General features: G+C 41.9%; 1 protein-coding gene across 2 annotated transcripts; it reads left to right on the top strand.

Annotated features, from left to right (window-relative positions):
- Positions 1-7428, top strand: rab33b (RAB33B, member RAS oncogene family). 2 transcript variants are annotated; one of them, XM_012960439.3, is made up of 3 exons: positions 1-320; positions 1829-2111; positions 5377-7428. In XM_012960439.3, exons 2-3 carry the CDS (start codon positions 1866-1868, stop codon positions 5809-5811), a joined length of 681 nt encoding a protein of 226 aa, XP_012815893.1. In that variant the 5' UTR covers positions 1-320; positions 1829-1865; the 3' UTR covers positions 5812-7428. The 2 variants fall into 2 exon arrangements, with proteins under 2 accessions (XP_012815893.1, NP_001008109.1); NM_001008108.1 differs by having other exon boundaries at positions 70-320; positions 1848-2111.
- The last annotated feature ends 11309 nt before the right edge of the window (positions 7429-18737 follow it).

Below are 18737 nucleotides of genomic sequence, written 5' to 3'. Positions count from 1 at the left end.
TCTGATCTGACGCACTTGCTGCCACCGGAAAGAGGCGGTGCCACGGCCAGCGAGCAGGGAGTTGATGGAGGGGAAATAATATGCGGAATCATAGGGCAGTTTTCCACGGATGCCAGTTAGCGCTGCTGTCGGTCGGAGGGGCTTAGGCAAAGTCGCGGAAACAGCGCAACTGCTATCGCAGCTTCTGACTTTGTGTCCCGGTGAGAGAGTGACTGCTCGGCTTTCCCACTCACAACCCCACGCCCAAAGCTTCAGGACGTGGCGCTTGGGCACAGCTGGCCGGGAGCTGTCTTTGCGTGGGATTCCCTACTCACATAGCGGTAAGTTTGCTTTTAGGGCTCCGTTTGTCAGGTTAGACGCATTTAAGGTTAAAAAGAAGCAACATCACATATGGGTGCGATTAACGGGTAGGACATTTCTGCTATACGTTTGTAGTGAGATTTTGCCACTTCTTGTCTACAGCCATTTTATTATAATTACTTACACTATACATACAGAGCGCTAGTGACTGCAGAAGGTATGTACATCAGGTATACCATTCTGCCAATTATTTAGAACCACGCAAGCATGGCTGTACTAAGATCAGTGCAGACTGCAGCAGTCATATCCAAATCCATTGCTGTGAATTTCATTGGTGCCTGGATTGAATGTAATCCATTGGTGCCTAATTCTTTGCTTTTGATAAATGATATTTCTAATTATCCAGCACTATTTAATGCTGAAATAGTTAGCCTTACATAGATTGCCTTTAGATTTACTCACTAAATGAGACTGGTCAGGGGGAGCGAGCCATAGAATATAGCCTTTCAGAGATGCATTGTCATGGATGATGGTCATTCTGAGGATCTATTGTAGCAGCAAATGTAAATACTAATTACTATGCATGTCTTTAACTAAGGATCGTTTGTCTGGTTTTGCATAACCCTGGCGCAAGTTCAATGTTCTGTTGGACTGAGTATTGAATAATGGATTATTGAGGGGTTAACAGAAAATATGCATTTTCTATAGATATATCTGTTATTGCCGAAGTGAATTTCATCGCAAACTGAAAAGTAATTATAATAATTACTTTCAACTGCAATTACATTTACATTAAAGGGCAAAGAAAACCCTGGTTCACTGAAGGGTGCTGTATGTTAGGCAACCCCCCCCCACTGAATCCCCAACTCAAATGCAAAAAATGCACCAGCTCTGGAAAGAAATGAATACAGGGCCATTCCACCATCTTGCTTACCTTTTACAGTCTTCCCTAATCAGATTTCAACCGCATGTACAGTAAACTATTTATATTCTACTGCACACACAGGAGTATCAGTCAGCATTAGCAATGCATGGGAAATGTAAGTAAAATGGCAGCTGCTCTCGTTTTTTTTTTTTTTTTTTGCTTTATTGATGCATTTTTTTTCTTTATAAGAATAAATAAACCTGCTGGGTTGTTTAAAATTTGTTTAGTTGTTTAAAACTCTCTCTCTCTCTCTCTCTCTCTCTCTCTCTCTCTCTCTCTCTCTCTCTCTGGGAATGCAACAAAATATATTAAAAACACACATTTCATTTAATCTAACATAATTATCTATTTTTTTTTTGTTTTGTTTTGTTTGTCTATGTAAAGTTGGGAGGAACACGGGTCGAAAAAAATTTCATTACAGTAATGATGCTTCATTGTTATTTGTATATGACAATAAACTTGAAACTATTGAGCCCCTCTCTCAAATTCCTACCTACTTTTTAAATTACCCAAAGGAAGGTTAAAAAAATCCTTAGTTTTTTTTAGGGTCAGGTGTTAAATAACTAACAATTTGTTGACAGTGTGACTTTTGTGTCATTATAGCTGTATTCTTTATTTCAAGGGCCGCATTGTGACCATAATGTCAGCCGGCTCCGGTGGTGATGGAGGGTTGGAGTCCTCCCTGGAAGCAAGTATAAGCAGCTCTTGTTCGTTTGGTGTCTCCCGGGCCAGGATTTTTAAGATCATTGTGATTGGGGACTCAAATGTTGGAAAAACTTGTCTGACTTACCGATTTTGCACCTGCTGCTTTCCGGAAAGGACAGAAGCTACAATAGGGGTGGACTTTCGAGAAAGGACTGTGGATATAGATGGGGAAAGGATCAAGGTAAGGAAACAATTAGAGAAGTCAGTGAAGTGCAGTAATGCGTGTTGGAAAGAGGTTTGAAACTTCCAAAATTGTTTTTGTTTTGTTTTTTTCTTTTGATAGTCTTACTTCTTCAGAATGAAAGGAAACCATCTTTAGGCTGGCATTGTTTTAATTTCCCCCACACCTTGAAGTTATGGATTCTGGGGCTTGATTCTTGGCATACCTTTTTTCATTTGAGAACACTCCTGCTTGCTGTAAGCTGTAGGAGACATTGTGGTAGGGTTGCCACCTCTCCTGCCCGGGAACTCTGTCACGGGTAGGGCTATAACATGACGATTGCCATTTTGCCAACCGCCTTGTTAATCTTAGAGAATCCTGCCCGGTTTTCCAAACTGCGAAAACCGTGCAGGTAGTTTTGACCCTGACAGCCCTACCGAAAACTGGGCTACCCGGATCAAAACCGGAGAGGTGGCAAACCTACATTGTGGGCAGTGGTTAGATTCTCAAAAGCAGACTGATTTTCTACACTATATCACTTTAACATGGAACAAGCTGAGGCCAGGGAAATGGTCCATGTGATTTCATGCCGACTTTGGTTTCCTTCAGGTTTTCCTCTCTGTATGTCTGTATAAAAAAAAAAAAAAAAAAAAAAATATATATATATATATATATATATATATATATATATATATATATATATTTGTAAAGAATCGGCACTCACCAGTATCGGGCACAGGCTGGGTGCTGACAAAAATAATGACAATAATAACATAATATATTATGTATTTATTACTGTATTGACCCCTGTTTGTTGTATTGCTGTACATGTCTACACGCATAAGTATGTATATAATGAATGTATTCTATCTATCATCTATATACTGTGTATATAGAATCTCATTGTATATATAAGGTTTGTCCCACTCCTCGTGAATAAAACTTAACTTTTATTGAAGCTTCAGTGAAATAAATGGTTGGGTGCTGCATATGGTTGTATTAAATATCTCTCACCGAAAGTACTGCGCACTCCATTACATAGTAACATAGTAAGTTGGGTTGAAAAAAGACATACGTCCATCAAGTTCAACCATAATGCCTATACCTAACCTGCCTAACTACAAGTTGATCCAGAGGAAGGCAAAAAACCCCATCTGAAACCTCTCTAATTTGCCTCAGAGGGGAAAAAATTCCTTCCTGACTCCAAGATGGCAATCGGACCAGTCCCTGGATCAACTTGTACTAAGAGCTATCTCCCATAACCCTGTATTCCCTCACTTGCTAAGAATCCATCCAGCCCCTTCTTAAAGCTATATAATGTATCAGCCAGTACGACTGATTCGGGGAGGGAATTCCACAACTTCACAGCTCTCACTGTAAAAAATCCTTTCCGAATGTTTAAGTGGAACCTCCCTTCTTCTAAACTGAGTGGGTGCCCTTGTGTCCGTTAGTGCTGGGCGGTATACCGGTAAAAACCGATCACCGGTTTTTTTTTTTGAAACCGATATGAATTTTCTACATACCGGTGTGCTGAATACTTCCGGGTGCGCACGTGACGTCAGCGCGCACGTGACGTCAGCGCGCACACTCTACAAAAGCGCCATCGCTAGGACGCATTCAGAGTCGGATACCAATGTGAGCTGTCGGGGGTGCCTGGCCAGTAATTATATTTTATGTGAAGGGGATGGGGTTGTGTTTGGGGGGGGGGTGTTTGGGGTGGGGGTGGGTGGGTTATACTTATGTGAAGGGGATGGGGTTGTGTTTGGGGGGGGGGTGTTTGGGGTGGGTGGGTGGGTTATACTTATGTGAAGGGGATGGGGTTGTGTTTGGGGGGGGGTGGGATGGGATGGGGTGGGGTGGGGGGTTATATTTATGTGAAGGGGATGGGGGGGTGTTTGGGGTGGGGGGGTGTGTGCAGATGGGGGGGTGTTTGGGGTGGGGGGGGGCGTGCGGATGGGGGGGTGTTTGGGATGGGGGGTGTTTGGGGTGGGGGGGGGGTGCGTGCGGATGGGGGGGTGTTTGGGGTGGGGGGGGTGCGTGCGGATGTGGGGGGTGGGGGGTTGCGTGCGGATGGGGGGTGCGTGCGGATGGGGGGTGGGGGGCTGCGTGCGGATGGGGGGGTGTTTGGGGTGGCGGGGGGGGTGCGGGTGGCGGGTGTTTGGGGTGGTCACCTAATCATGCATGGGGAAAAAAAAATACCGTCAAATACCGTGATACCGATATAATTTTGAAAAATACCATGATATAAATTTTTGGTCATACCGCCCAGCACTAGTGTCCGTTGGAAGGACCTACTGGTAAATAAAACATTAGAGAGGTTATTATATGATCCCCTTATATATTTATACATAGTTATCATGTCACCTCTTAAGCGCCTCTTCTCCAGTGTAAACAGACCCAACTTGGCCAGTCTTTCTTCATAACTGAAACTTTCCATACCCTTTACCAGCTTAGTTGCCCTTCTCTGGACCCTCTCTAACTCAATAATGTCCCGTTTGAGCACTGGAGACCAAAACTGAACAGCATATTCTAGATGGGGCCTTACCAGTGCTCTGTAAAGGGGAAGAATAACCCCCTCCTCCCGTGAATCTATACCCCTTTTAATACAGCTCAAAACCTTGTTTGCCCTTGCAGCTGCTGCCTGGCATTGCTTGCTACAGCCAAGTTTATTATCTACAAGGACTCCAAGGTCCTTCTCCATTATGGATTTGCCTATTGCAGTCCCATTAAGGGTATATGTGGCTTGCATATTTTTACATCCCAGGTGCATGACCTTACATTTATCCACATTAAATCTCATCTGCCACTTAGCTGCCCAGATTGCACATTAATGTCCACTTCAATTTATTGCAGTATAAAAATACATCACATCGACGTTTCGGTCCTGGTCTGGGACCTTAATCATGATGTTACACACAAGTCTCAGGTCATCAGAAGTATGTCCCATTACTAAACAGTGTCTAGAAACAGTTACCAGTATAGTGTGTGTGTAGATTTTATATATATATATATATATATATATATATATATATATATATATATATATATATATATATATAATGATGTGGATTGAATAAACACCTTTATTTCACCTAAGTCCTGTGAGTGCGGGACATCTTCACTTGCTATATATATAAATATATAAATATATAAATATAAATGTAGACAGTAAGAAAAAGTAAGAAATGTTGATAGATAGATGGCAGATTAAGATGTTCAGGGAAGTTCTGCTGCTTATGATAATGTGACTTATTTAATGTTGTACATCCTTTTTTACCCTTTGCAGATTCAGCTGTGGGACACTGCAGGACAGGAACGTTTCCGTAAGAGTATGGTGCAGCATTACTACAGGAATGTGCATGCTGTAGTCTTTGTATATGATATCACCAATATGGCCAGTTTTCAGAGTTTACCTGCCTGGATTGAGGAGTGCAAACAGCACTTAATATCCAATGATGTGCCTCGTATTTTGGTTGGTAATAAATGTGACTTGCGAGGGTCTATCCAGGTTCCCACGGATATGGCTCAGAAGTTTGCTGACTCACACAGCATGCCAATGTTTGAAACTTCAGCCAAGAACACAAATGACCACGTGGAAGCCATCTTCATGACGCTGGCCCACAAACTCAAGAGCCACAAGCCACTAATTTTGAGCCAGCCTCCTGATAATATGGTGGAGTTGAATTCAGGTCCAAAGACTTTGTTTCCATGTGGCTGCTAGGATTTATTATTTTTATAAGATTTATCACCAAAACTGAACTACATTAGAACTTTAGACTGGACTACAGGTTGCAGTTGTTTGGAGGTTGCATGGATTCTCTGATAATATGACCTAGGCCTTTAAAGTCATGGGAATTTTCATATCTGCATGATTTTATTTTTAGGATTGCTACCTCGTCAGCATCTGTGCACCAAATTGCTTGCATTCTACATCTGATAACTCAGCATTGTGTAATAATTTATACTAGGATGCAGATTTGCCCTGTGCTAAAAGGTTTTGCTTACTCAGAGACCCTAATTTTAATAATTAAAGAAAAGGAAGTAATTATGCATTTGAGCTATGCTATCTTCATATGGCTTTCAAACAACTTGATCATTTCAACATTGATTTTTATAACTGGAGCTTCATGATGATATATGTGCTGATTGTTAGATCTTCCTTTTGTTGTGTTTACTGCTTTTAGTTTTTGCTTGTACACAATAACGCCATATGTGTGTAAAACTGACTGCTTTACCTTATTAGATTAATCAGTGCATTAACGGGCAGTATCTTGTTTTTACATAAAACATCCTTCGTGCATAGACATCCTTAATGTTTTAAGGCCAAGTATTAAAGCAGCAGTGTCTAGATATGCAGCTATGGATAATCTACATTTCCAGCATCTCTATGCCACCACTGATGGTGGAAGATTTATGGAGGTTGTAGTTCAGCCATAGCTGTGGTTCTATACAGTAACTATTCATCAATCAAGTGTAGACATAGATTGTAATGTAAATGAATTGAGAGTAAATTAATTGAGATGCTATAGAAGCCAATATTCAGACTTAGTTAACCTAGGGCAGTGGTGGTTCTTAATCCTGTACTTTGGATAGTCCCAAAGCTCCACACATGGATCCACATATAATATGTATGAAAACCTGTTTTAAGAGGGGGTGGGGCAAAGTCTGGGGATGGGCCCAATAATTTTCCTTCTAATGCATTTTTACCTTTTTTTAAACTCAAATGTACCTGCTGCCTTGCTTACTAGAAATTTGTATTGGCTTCTATACATTTAAATAGTGATCAGCCTAGCAGTATGGCAGTATTACCGCTGCCTGGGTGATACATGGGTTGGCAGTCTTTGATCCAGCATATGTTGCACTTGTGCATTCTCATACTAATATACTACATCTAACTCTTTTCCCTCTTTGTTACTATTCAGATCAGTTTTATTTTCTGTTCATAAATGTGTAGGGGCCTGAGTATTCTGGTGCTGGGCTGATTCATGTTATGTTTTAGGAGATTTTAACAAGAAGTTTGCTGGTGTTTTTTATTTTGCCTTAGAATCAGAATCAAGGTCTAGTCAAGGATATTGGTATGTTAACAGGGCCTGGCCATTCAGAGCATTATAATATTATAACACAATCATTATGAGAACCAACAACAAATTGGAGCATTTTTTAATTGTCATTTATCATGCTTCCAAAAATGTTACCTTTGTTTTTCTATCTTTTTTTTTTGCGGGGGGGGGGTCTATTGTAAACATAAGTGGGGTTTATATTGATGTATTGATATTAAAGCTCTAGCTCAATGCTGCCTCAAAATGAACTGTTTATCCATAAATGAATGAAACAACAATTAGTTGATCTTTGTATTATACCTGCCTTGCCTTAACTTTAGCATGTTGGGTAACAGTGAAGTGGACTAATCTCAAGTGGGAATTTCATGACACATTGAAAGACCAGATTCAAATCAAGAGCCAATATTTACTGACATTTATAGTTAGGAAAATATTTTATTTCAAAAGTAAAATATCTGATATTTTATACATTCTTGTTCTGTATACTTGCTGCCGAGCTGAAAATTGTGCAAGAATTGTCCCCTGTGCCTGTGCCATTCAGGAGGCAAAAATAACATTGGCACATAAATTGAATTGGTGTGATGCTGTGTCATAGCAGCCTCAATCACTGTAAATTAAGCAAGGTGTTAAAATTCCCAAAACAATGTGTTATGGTTGGTTTGTATAAGGTTGATGTTTGTCATTTCGTTTGTCATTTGTCATGTCTAATGCCTAAACCCTTATTGTTACATATTTGTGGCAAGAATCACAGTGGGCAGCATGGCCTTGACTGGCTGCAAAGAGAATTACTGTGTGTATCCACAGCCTAAACATATTGATGAGAAAAATGTGATCACAGGCAGGGACTGCTCATAGTAGTTCTATAGTAGCCAGTACAACCTAAAGTAGTTTCAGCTAAAATTTTTATTGCAAAGGTTAAAATGCCTGTTAATTGTTCCTATGACTTTGGCCATATTTGAACTGAGAACTGGTTACAAGTGTGCTCCCACCAGTTAGCACACCTGTATGCTAGGCATTTGCCTGAGAGCACTTGTGTAAGCAGTTGTGGCATGGGGATGCAGATTGCCACAATATCCTTTCAGTTAACTTTCGTTCTAACCAACTTTTCAATTGGTCTTCTTTTTTTTATGTTGTATAGTTTTTGAATTATTTGCCGCCTTCTACTAACTCTTTGCAGCTTTCAAATGGGGGGGGGTCACTGACCCCAGCAAAAACTATTGCTCTATAAGGCTACAGTTTTATTGTTGAAAGCAAGCAAAAAAGGGAATTGTATAACACTCTTTCCAAATCCTTTCAATATTCCATACATAAATAAGTTAATTTTTAGACAATTATAATTCTTGTGCCATTTATGTGTGAGTGCAATATACAGTTGGTTTGTTTTCACTTCCAGATGAGCACAATGTATAAGTGCAGTGGTGTATGAATAAGTACTCCCTCCAAAACAAAGTCAGACAGAGCTCATAGCTAGGTAGACTTTCTATTACCACCCCTGCATGCTATTTAGCAACTTATTTTGTGTGTGGAAAAGTCCCACTTTGTATAAGTTACTAGATGTGTCACTTTCCTTCATGCACCAACTTGCATCTCTTCTGCCCATATGACTTTCTTCTGGTGCCTGCATGGTCCTAATTCTCTCGGCAAGTTCTCCCCTCACAACACTCCCGAACAGCCACTCCATATAGCACAATATATACAGAATGCACTGATGAGAATTTTAATCAATTCAACACAAATTTAAAAATTCAAACTTACATGTAAGATTCCTGAACCCAGCCTAATGTGTTTCATGTATAAAATACACTTCCTCAGAGACTTCCTGTCTAACCTTAGCTTAGTTACAGGTCATAGGGGCATATTGGATTTTCCAATTTAAATACATATATAAATAGTTAAAAACATATATATTAACATAGAAAATTAGTTAAAACCATATCAATTGTTAAAACCACAGTTTTAGATAAAATTATGAAAATAAATACTAAAAAGTAACATATTTTTATAAGTTATTTTTCTATTCTAGCCCTCTCCTGTTTATATACCAATCTCTCATTTAAACCACTCCCAGGTTGCTAAGCTAATTTGGACCCTAGCAAGCAGATAGTTGCTAAAATTCCAAACTTGAGAGCTGCTGAACAAAAAGCTAAATAGTTCAAAAACCACAAATAATAAATAAAGACCAGTCGCAAACTGTCTCAGAATAACTCTACATCATCTTAAAGTTAACCCAAAGGTGAACAACCCTTTGGTTAAGGGAGTCACTAGCGCCGCAGTGTAGCATATGCAATTATTCAGTAATTGTAGTGTTCTGCTGCATGAAGATGCCTCTATAATTAATCTATTCAGTGTAATAAATGTTTAACAATGGGTCATGATAGGGACCCATTCTCATCCTGAGTCTATACATCAGCATTTTAGACACCAGTTTTAGTAGAAAGACAATATTACTCATGGTTTCTGGTGCAATTTCTGTTTTTATGGTGGCATCTATTAAAGGGTTCATTCAGTTTTAGCTTGCTGTAAACAGTGACAGTTATAAATATGGTTTATTGTGCACAGCTTTGGAAGTACAGGTATGGGATCCATTATCCAGAAGCCCGTTATCAAGAAAGCCCCAGAGAAGAAGGATAGATGCTTTGTGATGACTTGGTAGTACAGCCAAAGTATAGGAGTGATATAGGTTACTGTGACACCATTCCTGGGTATGACAGTCTCTTGAGTAGTAAGACGACTTCCGTTTTTTCTTTTGATAATGTGAATATAAAGGATATTGTAAGTATTCATTTTAAAGTAGAAGGAAAGGTATAATCACAGGGGGATGCCAATAATCGGTTATTATCATCAGTCACTTGAGACCCCGAGTTAAAGGTAAAAAGAACTGCACCAGCCCTGGGTTACACTAGGAGCACCATGTCGCCATCTTTGCTGTCTCCAAAGAATCTTTTGAGGCCACTATGTGCAGCAGAGTGAAAAGCCAAACTTTGAAGGAAAAAGCCAGCATTTCACTCTGCTGCACACCCAGCCCTGGGCTGCTGAGAGAGGATCCAAAAACAGAAGAAGATTGCGATGTGGCACTCCTTCACAACTACCCTTGGCTTTGGCAGTTTTCACTGAAGCAATTACAATGTCTATGGGGGTACCTAACTCCTTGAAGATCATTTTAAGTATCCAATCATCTGTTAGAGTTTATACAATTGTTACACATTTATGTTCTTAATTTTTTCTTAAATAATTTAACTCTTGAAATTCCAGATGAAGTGATTGCAAAAACAGTTGACCAAATTACTTGTTTCTGTAGCAGTCAGGCAGTGATTTAAATGAAGATGAATAGGAGAGGGCCTGAACAGAAAAACAAGTAAAGAATAAAACCTAAAGCGCTACACTCGGAGAAATGCAATATTGTTGTATCGTTACCCTGTTTGATAATACCTGTAGTACCTATTTATTTTTTTTAGTCAAGTATTTTGTCATATTGAATTTATGGCGTAAGGCAGGGAAGACCCAAATCCTGCTGAGAAGGTAGACACTGTTAATGCAAACTAATTGCATGTGTCTTTCACTGCTAGGGTTTGGGCACTGGACCTATTTAAAAAGCTGAAAACTGCTATTGGAGGATATGTCCCACAAGCCATAGGCCTTACGGGCTTAGATTTCATGTATCTGAGGCATTTTGCCCACTGCTGTTTTACGTCTGAGGACATTGGTCTAAAGCAGAACAGGCTTCTGTTGTTTGCCAGAAAGAAAATAGAAATGGTCAGGTGAGTACCAGGAAGTAGATTTGCCCAAGCTAGAACAAAAAGTGCCATCAAGTGTTTAAGGATGGGGGCAAGCCAGAAGCCTAGAAAGAGCAATACATACTTTTTAAATCTTGGTAAACAAAAATCAAACTGACAGAAAAAAATAAAACCTCTATTTTGTATGGTTTTAAGAAAAAATGCGTGGAAGAAATTAAAGTTTTGTCTCAAATTTACTGAAAATGCTTTATTCATTTAGAATCCCTGCCCTTGTAATAACACTTTATACTTTGTTAAATCATGCTGCTTAATAAATGAAGAACTGTTCTTAATATTCCTGTTTTGCACTACAGTCTTTGTTCTGAAGAATTACCTCATGATTTGGCTCCTTTAGTGGTTTCAGTTGTACTGTATTGTACTAAATTCCCTTTTTAAAAAATATATGAATTTGATTTCAAGAGTTGTATGTTCTTTGGTCACTGATTCACCTGTAGCCTTCTGCAGGACACAGTGCCTTGTAGGACATTCATGGCAAACTTTTTGTAAACATTACTTTTTTTTGTCTTCAGTATTTTCTAATGAAAATAAAACCGTCAAGACATCTATCACTTCACATTCTATTCTAGATAATAAGACTCAATGTTTGCTGCAAACCCCAATTAAAGGAACAGTAACACCAAAAAATGAAAGTGTTTTAAAGTATTGGAAACGTAACGTACTGTGGCCCTGCACTGGTAAAACTGGGGTATATGCTTCATGAACACTACTATAGTTTATATAAATAAGCTGCTGTGTAGCCATGGGGGCAGCCATTCAAGCTGGAGAAAAGGGAAAATTGTTTCATACTTACCATGATTTTCCTTTCCTGGTCCTCTCCATATCAGCACTATCCGGGTTAGCTCCTCCCATTCACCATTGAGAAGAACCCTCCCAACTAATAAATATCCGTCCTGCCCCTTTACCTGTGTCTGGTAGCAAGTTCGAATATTCTGGGGAGGGAAGTGCTGATATGGAGAGGACCAGGAAAGGAAAATCACGGTAAGTATGAAACAATTTTCCCTTTTCCCTGGTCCTCTCCCTCTCAGCACTATCCGGGATGTAGCAAGCTCCCGAAGACTGGGTGGGAATAAACACAACACTATGCAGTAAAGTATTATTTATTTTGAGAAGAGGCTGCTTTTAAGACACTGTGACCAAATTCAGCCTGGTTTGCTGATGACACATCCAGCCGGTAGTGTGATATGAAGGTGTTTGGAGATGCCCAAGATGCTGCCCTGAAAATCACTTCCAGTGATGTCCCTGCTTCCGCTGCCCATGAAGCCGCTTGACCTCTTGTTGAATGGGCTGAGATTGACTGTGGAAGATCGAGGTTTTTTGACATATATGCATCTTTGATGGTCTTCCTTATCCATTTGGAGATGGTGGAATTGGAAGCTTTCTCTCCTTTCTTGGATCCACTTGGAAGGACAAAGAATCTGTCAGCCTTTCTGAACCCGTCCGTGGCCTGGCAGTAAGCCTTGATACATCTGCCGACATCTAGGTAAGTAAAAGGATACTCTTGCTCTCCTGATGCTTTTTCACCAATGGATGGTAAACACAACTCATCCCTGATATGATACTCTGTCACAACTTTAGGTTTGAATGTGGGAACAAATTTCAGGATTACTTTGTCTGGAAAGAACATGGGGCTGTCTTTGGCGTACTTGAGGGCCTGCAGTTCCCCTACCCTCTTAGCTGAGGTGACTGCCACTAAGAATACCGTTTTTAGTGTTAAATGCCAGACAGAAATCTCCTGTATCGGTTCAAATGGTGAAGAAGACAGAAATTCCAAAACCAACGGAAGATCCCACTGAGGGCATGAGGGTCTCTTTGCTGGTAGGATCCTGATAGCCGCCTTGAAAAATCTGATTATCAGAGGATGTAGTGCCCATCTGGTCTCTGAGAAGGCTGAAATAGCCGATACTTGAGTTTTCAGTGTACTGACTCTTAGCCCTTTTTCCAGACCTGCCTGAAGAAATTCCAACAACTCAGCAACTGTGACTGCAACTTCCCCCGATCTTTTGGACTTCCAGTCTATGAAGGCTTTCCATACTTTGCAGTACCTGTTGTTGGTGGAGGCTTTCCTAGACTTCATCAGAATGCGAATGACACTCTCGGATAACCCTTGTGCCTCTAGGCCTTGCCGCTCAACCTCCATGCCATCAGGGCCAGCTGACCTGGATTCGGGTGGACAAACGGCCCCTGGGTTAACAGATCTATGGAACATGGCAGCTTCCAAGGAGGACTGACTGATAATCTCAGGAGAGTTGGGAACCACGGCCGTCTGGGCCACGCTGGGGCAATGCATATTAACTCTCCCTTCTCCTCTATTAGCTTGTGTAGCACCCTTTGAATCAGAGGAAGAGGTGGAAAGACATAGCACAAATTCTTCGGCCAAGACTGGATTAATGCATCCGTGGCTTGTGCACGGGGATCCTGTATCCGAGAAAAAACTGACTGCATTTCGAATTGGCCGCCGTTGCCATGAGGTCTGTGCCCGGCCTCCCCCATAGATTCACTAGGTGGTTGAAGATCCTGGGGTTCAACTGCCACTCGTGGGGATTTAGACTGTTTCTGCTCAAGAAATCCGCCTTGATGTTTTGGCAACCCGGAAGATAGACTGCTGTAATTTCTTGTAGGTTTAGTTCTGCCCACTCGAAGATGCATTTTACTTCCTGAAGTAAGGCAACGCTCTTTGTGCCCCCTTGTTTTCTTATGTATGCTACTGCTGTACAGTTGTCGCATCTGACCTTAACCCTTTTGCCTTTTAAATCGTTCCTGAAGAACTGAAGAGCTTGCCAAATACCTCTTAGTTCCAAAATGTTTGAGGGCATGTTTAAGGAGGGCTGTAGCCATGATCCTTGAGCTGCTCGGCCTTGCAGTACTGCGCCCCATCCTGATCCTGATGCATCCGTTGTTAATATGACCCATTTTTCTGGAAACAATGGAACCCCTGCGGACAAGCGCTCTGGTTGAGACCACCAGCCTAGAGCTTTTCTGAGATATGAGCCTGCTGAAATCTGGACCGAAGGATCGGTAATTCCCCCTGATCTGATGAACGCAACCTGTGGCTGCCTCATATGCCACTGGTCCCAGTTGACTAGGCGAATAGAGGAGGCCATCATACCAATTGCTTGAGACAGTATGCCCGCTGGAACACTGTCTTTGGACAGAATATGTCGGATAATACCTTGTAGATTCCGCTGTCTTTCTTCTGACAGAGACACTATTCCGGTCTTTGAATTTATTCGAGCTCCCAGAAAGATGATTTCCTGACTGGGCGTGAGCTGACTTTTTGAAAAATTTAGGCACCAGCCATGCTGCTCCAGCACCTGAATGACCCTGTCCCTTTGGATCAGTGCTTGACTCTTTGATCTTGATAAAAGAATGAGGTCGTCCAGGTAATGAAAAAGCCTTAGCTTTTCCCACCTTAGGTTTGCAACCAGGGTGACCAGGGTTTTGGAGAATACCCTTGGTGCAGTGGAGAGCCCGAAAGGTAGGCATGTGAAGTGGAACTGTCTTTCTCCCACTGCGAACCTCAGGAACTTCCAATGCGACTCTGCTATGGGAACATGGTGATAGGCATCCTGGATGTCCAGAGTGCACATCCAGTCTCCTGGAACCACCTCCACTCTTACTGATTCCAATGATTCCATTCTGAATTTTTTTACCTCCAGGAATTGATTTAGCCACCTCAGATCCAGAATCGGACGCCAGGATCCCGACTGTTTCTTGACCAGGAAGAACTGTGAATAAACTCCTTCTCCCTGCTCCTGGGATGGGACTGGCCTTATCACATCTTGGAACAGCATGGATTCTATGCAAGTTTCTAGAGCTTGAATCTTGTCCACAGAATCTGGTTCGGGCGACCGGTGAAATCTTTTCGGAGGTATCTTCCCAGCGAACTCTAGCATGTAACCTCCCTGGATGATTTACAAGACCCAGTTGTCCTCTATGGATCTTACCCAGGCATCCCTGAATTGGCTGAGTCTTCCTCCAACTCCGGGTCCCTGGGGACCACCACCTTCAGAAGGTCTTTCTGTTGGAACTGGCACCAGACTTATGGCTGAACTGCCGAAAGGAACCTTGCTGATTCCCTTGCCAAGAGCCCACCTTTGGAGCCTCTCTTCTGCTCCTGAACTGCCTGGAATCACTTGTAGAACCTGGCCTAAACCGGTACGAAGACTTCCTTTTTGGGGATCGTTTAGATTGGAATCCCCGCTTCCTCTTTTGAGGTAAGAATTGACTCTTACCACCTGAGGCCTTTGAAATTAGATCCTCCAGTTTCTTTCCGAATAAGACCTGACCTTGGAATGGCAGGGCACACAAAGCCGCTTTGGAGGGAGAGTCTGCCTCCCAAGCCCTAAGCCAGAGGGCCCTTCTGGCGGAGACTGAGAGGACAAGGGACCTAGAGGCAAGACGGGTGAGGTCTACCGCTGCGTTGACAAGGAAAGAAGCACCCAACTTGAGGTCAGCTAGACCCTCGATAATCCTTGCTCTCTCCTCTCCGTTTCTGAGAGCCATCTCCAAGCCTTCTAGCCATACTTCCATGGCTTTTGCTACTGATATGGATGCAACTGCTGGCCTAGCTGCTTCTCCTGCACACGAAAAGGCTCTTTTGAGATCTGCTTCCATGCGTTTATCCATAGTATCTTTCAAGGATGAGAGATCATCTATTGGAAGGACCGTATTCTTTGCCAGGTTGATGATGGGAGCATCTACTACTGGCAATGTGCAAAGATCTTTTAGGTCTTCCTCTTTAAATGGATACAGCTTCCGAAATTTGGATTGCATAGCGGACCTTCTCGAGATCACCTCCCACTCATCTTTGATTAGAGATTTCACTTCCTCATGGAAAGGGAAAGACTGAAATTTCTTCTTAGACCCGGGTAGGAATGATGCTGAAGTCCCCGGCTGATCCTCCTCCTGAAGGTCTAGTGCTTCTTTAACAGCTTTAATTAGGGGCGACACCATTGCAAACTCGAAAGCTCCCCTGTAATCTTCTTCAGACTCTTCTCCTGAAGAATTCTCCGAATAACCAGTATTGTTTCCTCTGTCACTCGGGTAGTCTTCCCTAGAGTGCTCTAGCCTAGGAGTCGCCAAGGCTTGGACTTCCTGAGACACTGTTTGCCTGATTAGGGATATGATATCTGCTGAAGCCAGAGTTTGGCCCCCTGCTACAGATACTAGGCAAGACTGGCACAATCTCTTATTCGGGAGAGGCATTTCTGAGCATGCCACACAGGATCCAGAATCTTCTGTGGAGACACTCGGGGCATCATTTGTTAGCTCCTTCTCCTTCTGTTTGGTTCTGGCAGGTTTCATCTGCAAGAAACATTAAAATATATAATCATGATGATGAGTGCAGCTGTCTAGCATGCATATCATCTTGCGTGGGTTTTTTTTTTTTTTTTTACCTCAATGGAGATAGACTTGAAGTGAGGGTGGCAGCAGTAATAAGCGATGGTGGAGATGCCTGAAAAAAATTTAAACACAAGCTTAATAGATAAGAGGATCCCTTATCTAAGCAGTCTCCAGTACCACTTACTTACAGGACAGCAGGGCAAGCAGAGGCAGACCGGCTAAAGGACTCGGGTAGGCAGCGTCTCCCAGGTCAGGAACAACGCGCGGCACCAGCTGACAGTCCTTTTAAATTCCCAGGAGCCAATCGCCGCCTGCCTTACTCGCGCCAGAGCTTGGAACGCAAACCGGAAGTTCCGCCATGACGGTTTGCGTTCCACCGCCGCCACCCTCCCCGCCTGGCCCACGCTGACACCCGGAGCGCTGCGATGGTGTCCCTGTCATCGGTCGCATTACCGCAGACCGGGAGGACTGGCCAGGCGGGCGGGCAGTGCAGGTCCTTCCAAGCGGCGTTGCCTAGCAACCGCAGGACCTGCACGAAGGGGAAACCCTTGCCAGGAATGCATACAACCCCAGCCCAGACCGCTTTGCCGCAGGTCCTGCTATCTCCATAAGAAAATCCTACTCCTTTCAAAGGAGTGAATGAGAAGAACAAAAAGACACAGGTAAAGGGGCAGGACGGATATTTATTAGTTGGGAGGGTTCTTCTCAATGGTGAATGGGAGGAGCTAACCCGGATAGTGCTGAGAGGGAGAGGACCAGGGAAAAGGCACAGGTTACATAGCAGATAACAGATAAGAAACCATTGTATTCTACAGGGTTAATCTGTTAGCTGCTATATAACCTGTGCCTTTTCTTCTTTTGAATGGCTGCCCCCATGGCTACACACCAGGGTTTATATAAACTCTAGTAATGTTTCTGAAGCAAACACAGAACTTTATAGTTTAATTTCTTTAAAATAAATACATTTTTTGGTGTTACTGTTCCTTTAACTTATGGTAGGAATGCAGAATTATTACATTGGCCAGTTTGGTAGATTTTTGGGCTATTAGCCTGCCATCACTCTGCTTGTGACCCTGCCTACTGCTGCTTATACACTACTCTAGTATATTGTGCTTCTCAGTGGTCGACTTACTGTATGTCCTTGTGGCCTAAGTCTTATTGCTCATGTAATAAGGGTATTTATGAGCTAAATAACTACTTCTCTATAGCAGGGAAGATCTGTACCTTGTAAGGTATCCCCAGTTGCTGTCCATGTTCTTCTCAATGGATTCACAGCACATTCTCTGCTGCTGTCAGTTAGTGATCAACTCACAATATACAATTTATACTGTATAATATAAAACTCCAAGGCTAGTAATTCCGATTCATAGTACATTACATCTCAAAGGTCAGTGCATTCTGCTTCAAATGTAATAATCATCCCTATAGCATCAGCTTCTATGACAGAGGAATCTCTTTTTTAGCTAATTTCTTGCAATCCCTAAACTTATCTTAGCTGAGGAGCCCCAGTGCACTCTGAAGGCCTCAAATTATTATAGAGCTGCTGACAGACATACCTACATACCATGGCTTTTCTGGCAATATTCGTTTGTCGAATTAGACATGTCTAATAAATACATGTTGCAGGGCAGCACTGATTCTATTTAAAACTGCAATCAGTCCCTATATTTTTAAGTGATTTGGTCGCCCTAGAATAAAATAAAGTACCTGTTGCTAAAGTCTTACACAGAATTAGACGTTTTGCACTTTGTTTTAGGCAAATGTTTAATTGAGTAATACAAGCAGGGTTCCTACGGCTGTCATCAAGTGAACCAAGCTTATCTTTCAAGATGGAGCAAGATGCATCTGAAAAACAAAGCAGCAATGTTTTTCCAGTTGTTTGAATGAGACTTCCTGCAGAGATACACTGGGGATAACACATATAAAGTACTGACTGGACAACTCACTGCAAGACCCTGCCAATAAGAATGGTTTATACTAGGCAGTTCATTATTTTTGCTATGATGACAAATAGAACTGTATGAAAATTAAAGCCAATTCTGAAGCACTCAGATAATACTGAACCCTTAACCTGAAGGTGAACCACCCCTTTAACTTTTAGTATGTAATAGAATGACCTATTCTAAGTAACTTTTCAAATTGGCCTGTACTATTTATTTTTATTATAGATTTTGAATCATTTTCCACCTTCTTCTGACTCTTTCCAACTTTCAAATGGGGGGTCATTGACCCCAGCAGCCAAATAACTATTCATTTGTGAGGCTACTATTTTATTGTTAAATTTCTATTTAGGCCCTCCTCTATTCATATCCCGGTCTCTCTTAAACAACTGCTTAGCTGCTAAGTGGAGAGCTGCTGAACAAAAAGCTAGATAATTAAAAAACCCGCAAATAATATAACTTTAAGACCAACTGCAAATTGCCTCAGAATAGCATTCTGCATCATACCAG

This window comes from Xenopus tropicalis, chromosome 1 (genome assembly GCF_000004195.4).
Source record: "Xenopus tropicalis strain Nigerian chromosome 1, UCB_Xtro_10.0, whole genome shotgun sequence".
In the NCBI taxonomy this organism is placed as follows: domain Eukaryota; kingdom Metazoa; phylum Chordata; class Amphibia; order Anura; family Pipidae; genus Xenopus; species Xenopus tropicalis.
The sequence above is the reverse complement of the archived record's forward strand: the minus strand, read 5'-3'. Positions and strand labels throughout refer to the sequence as shown.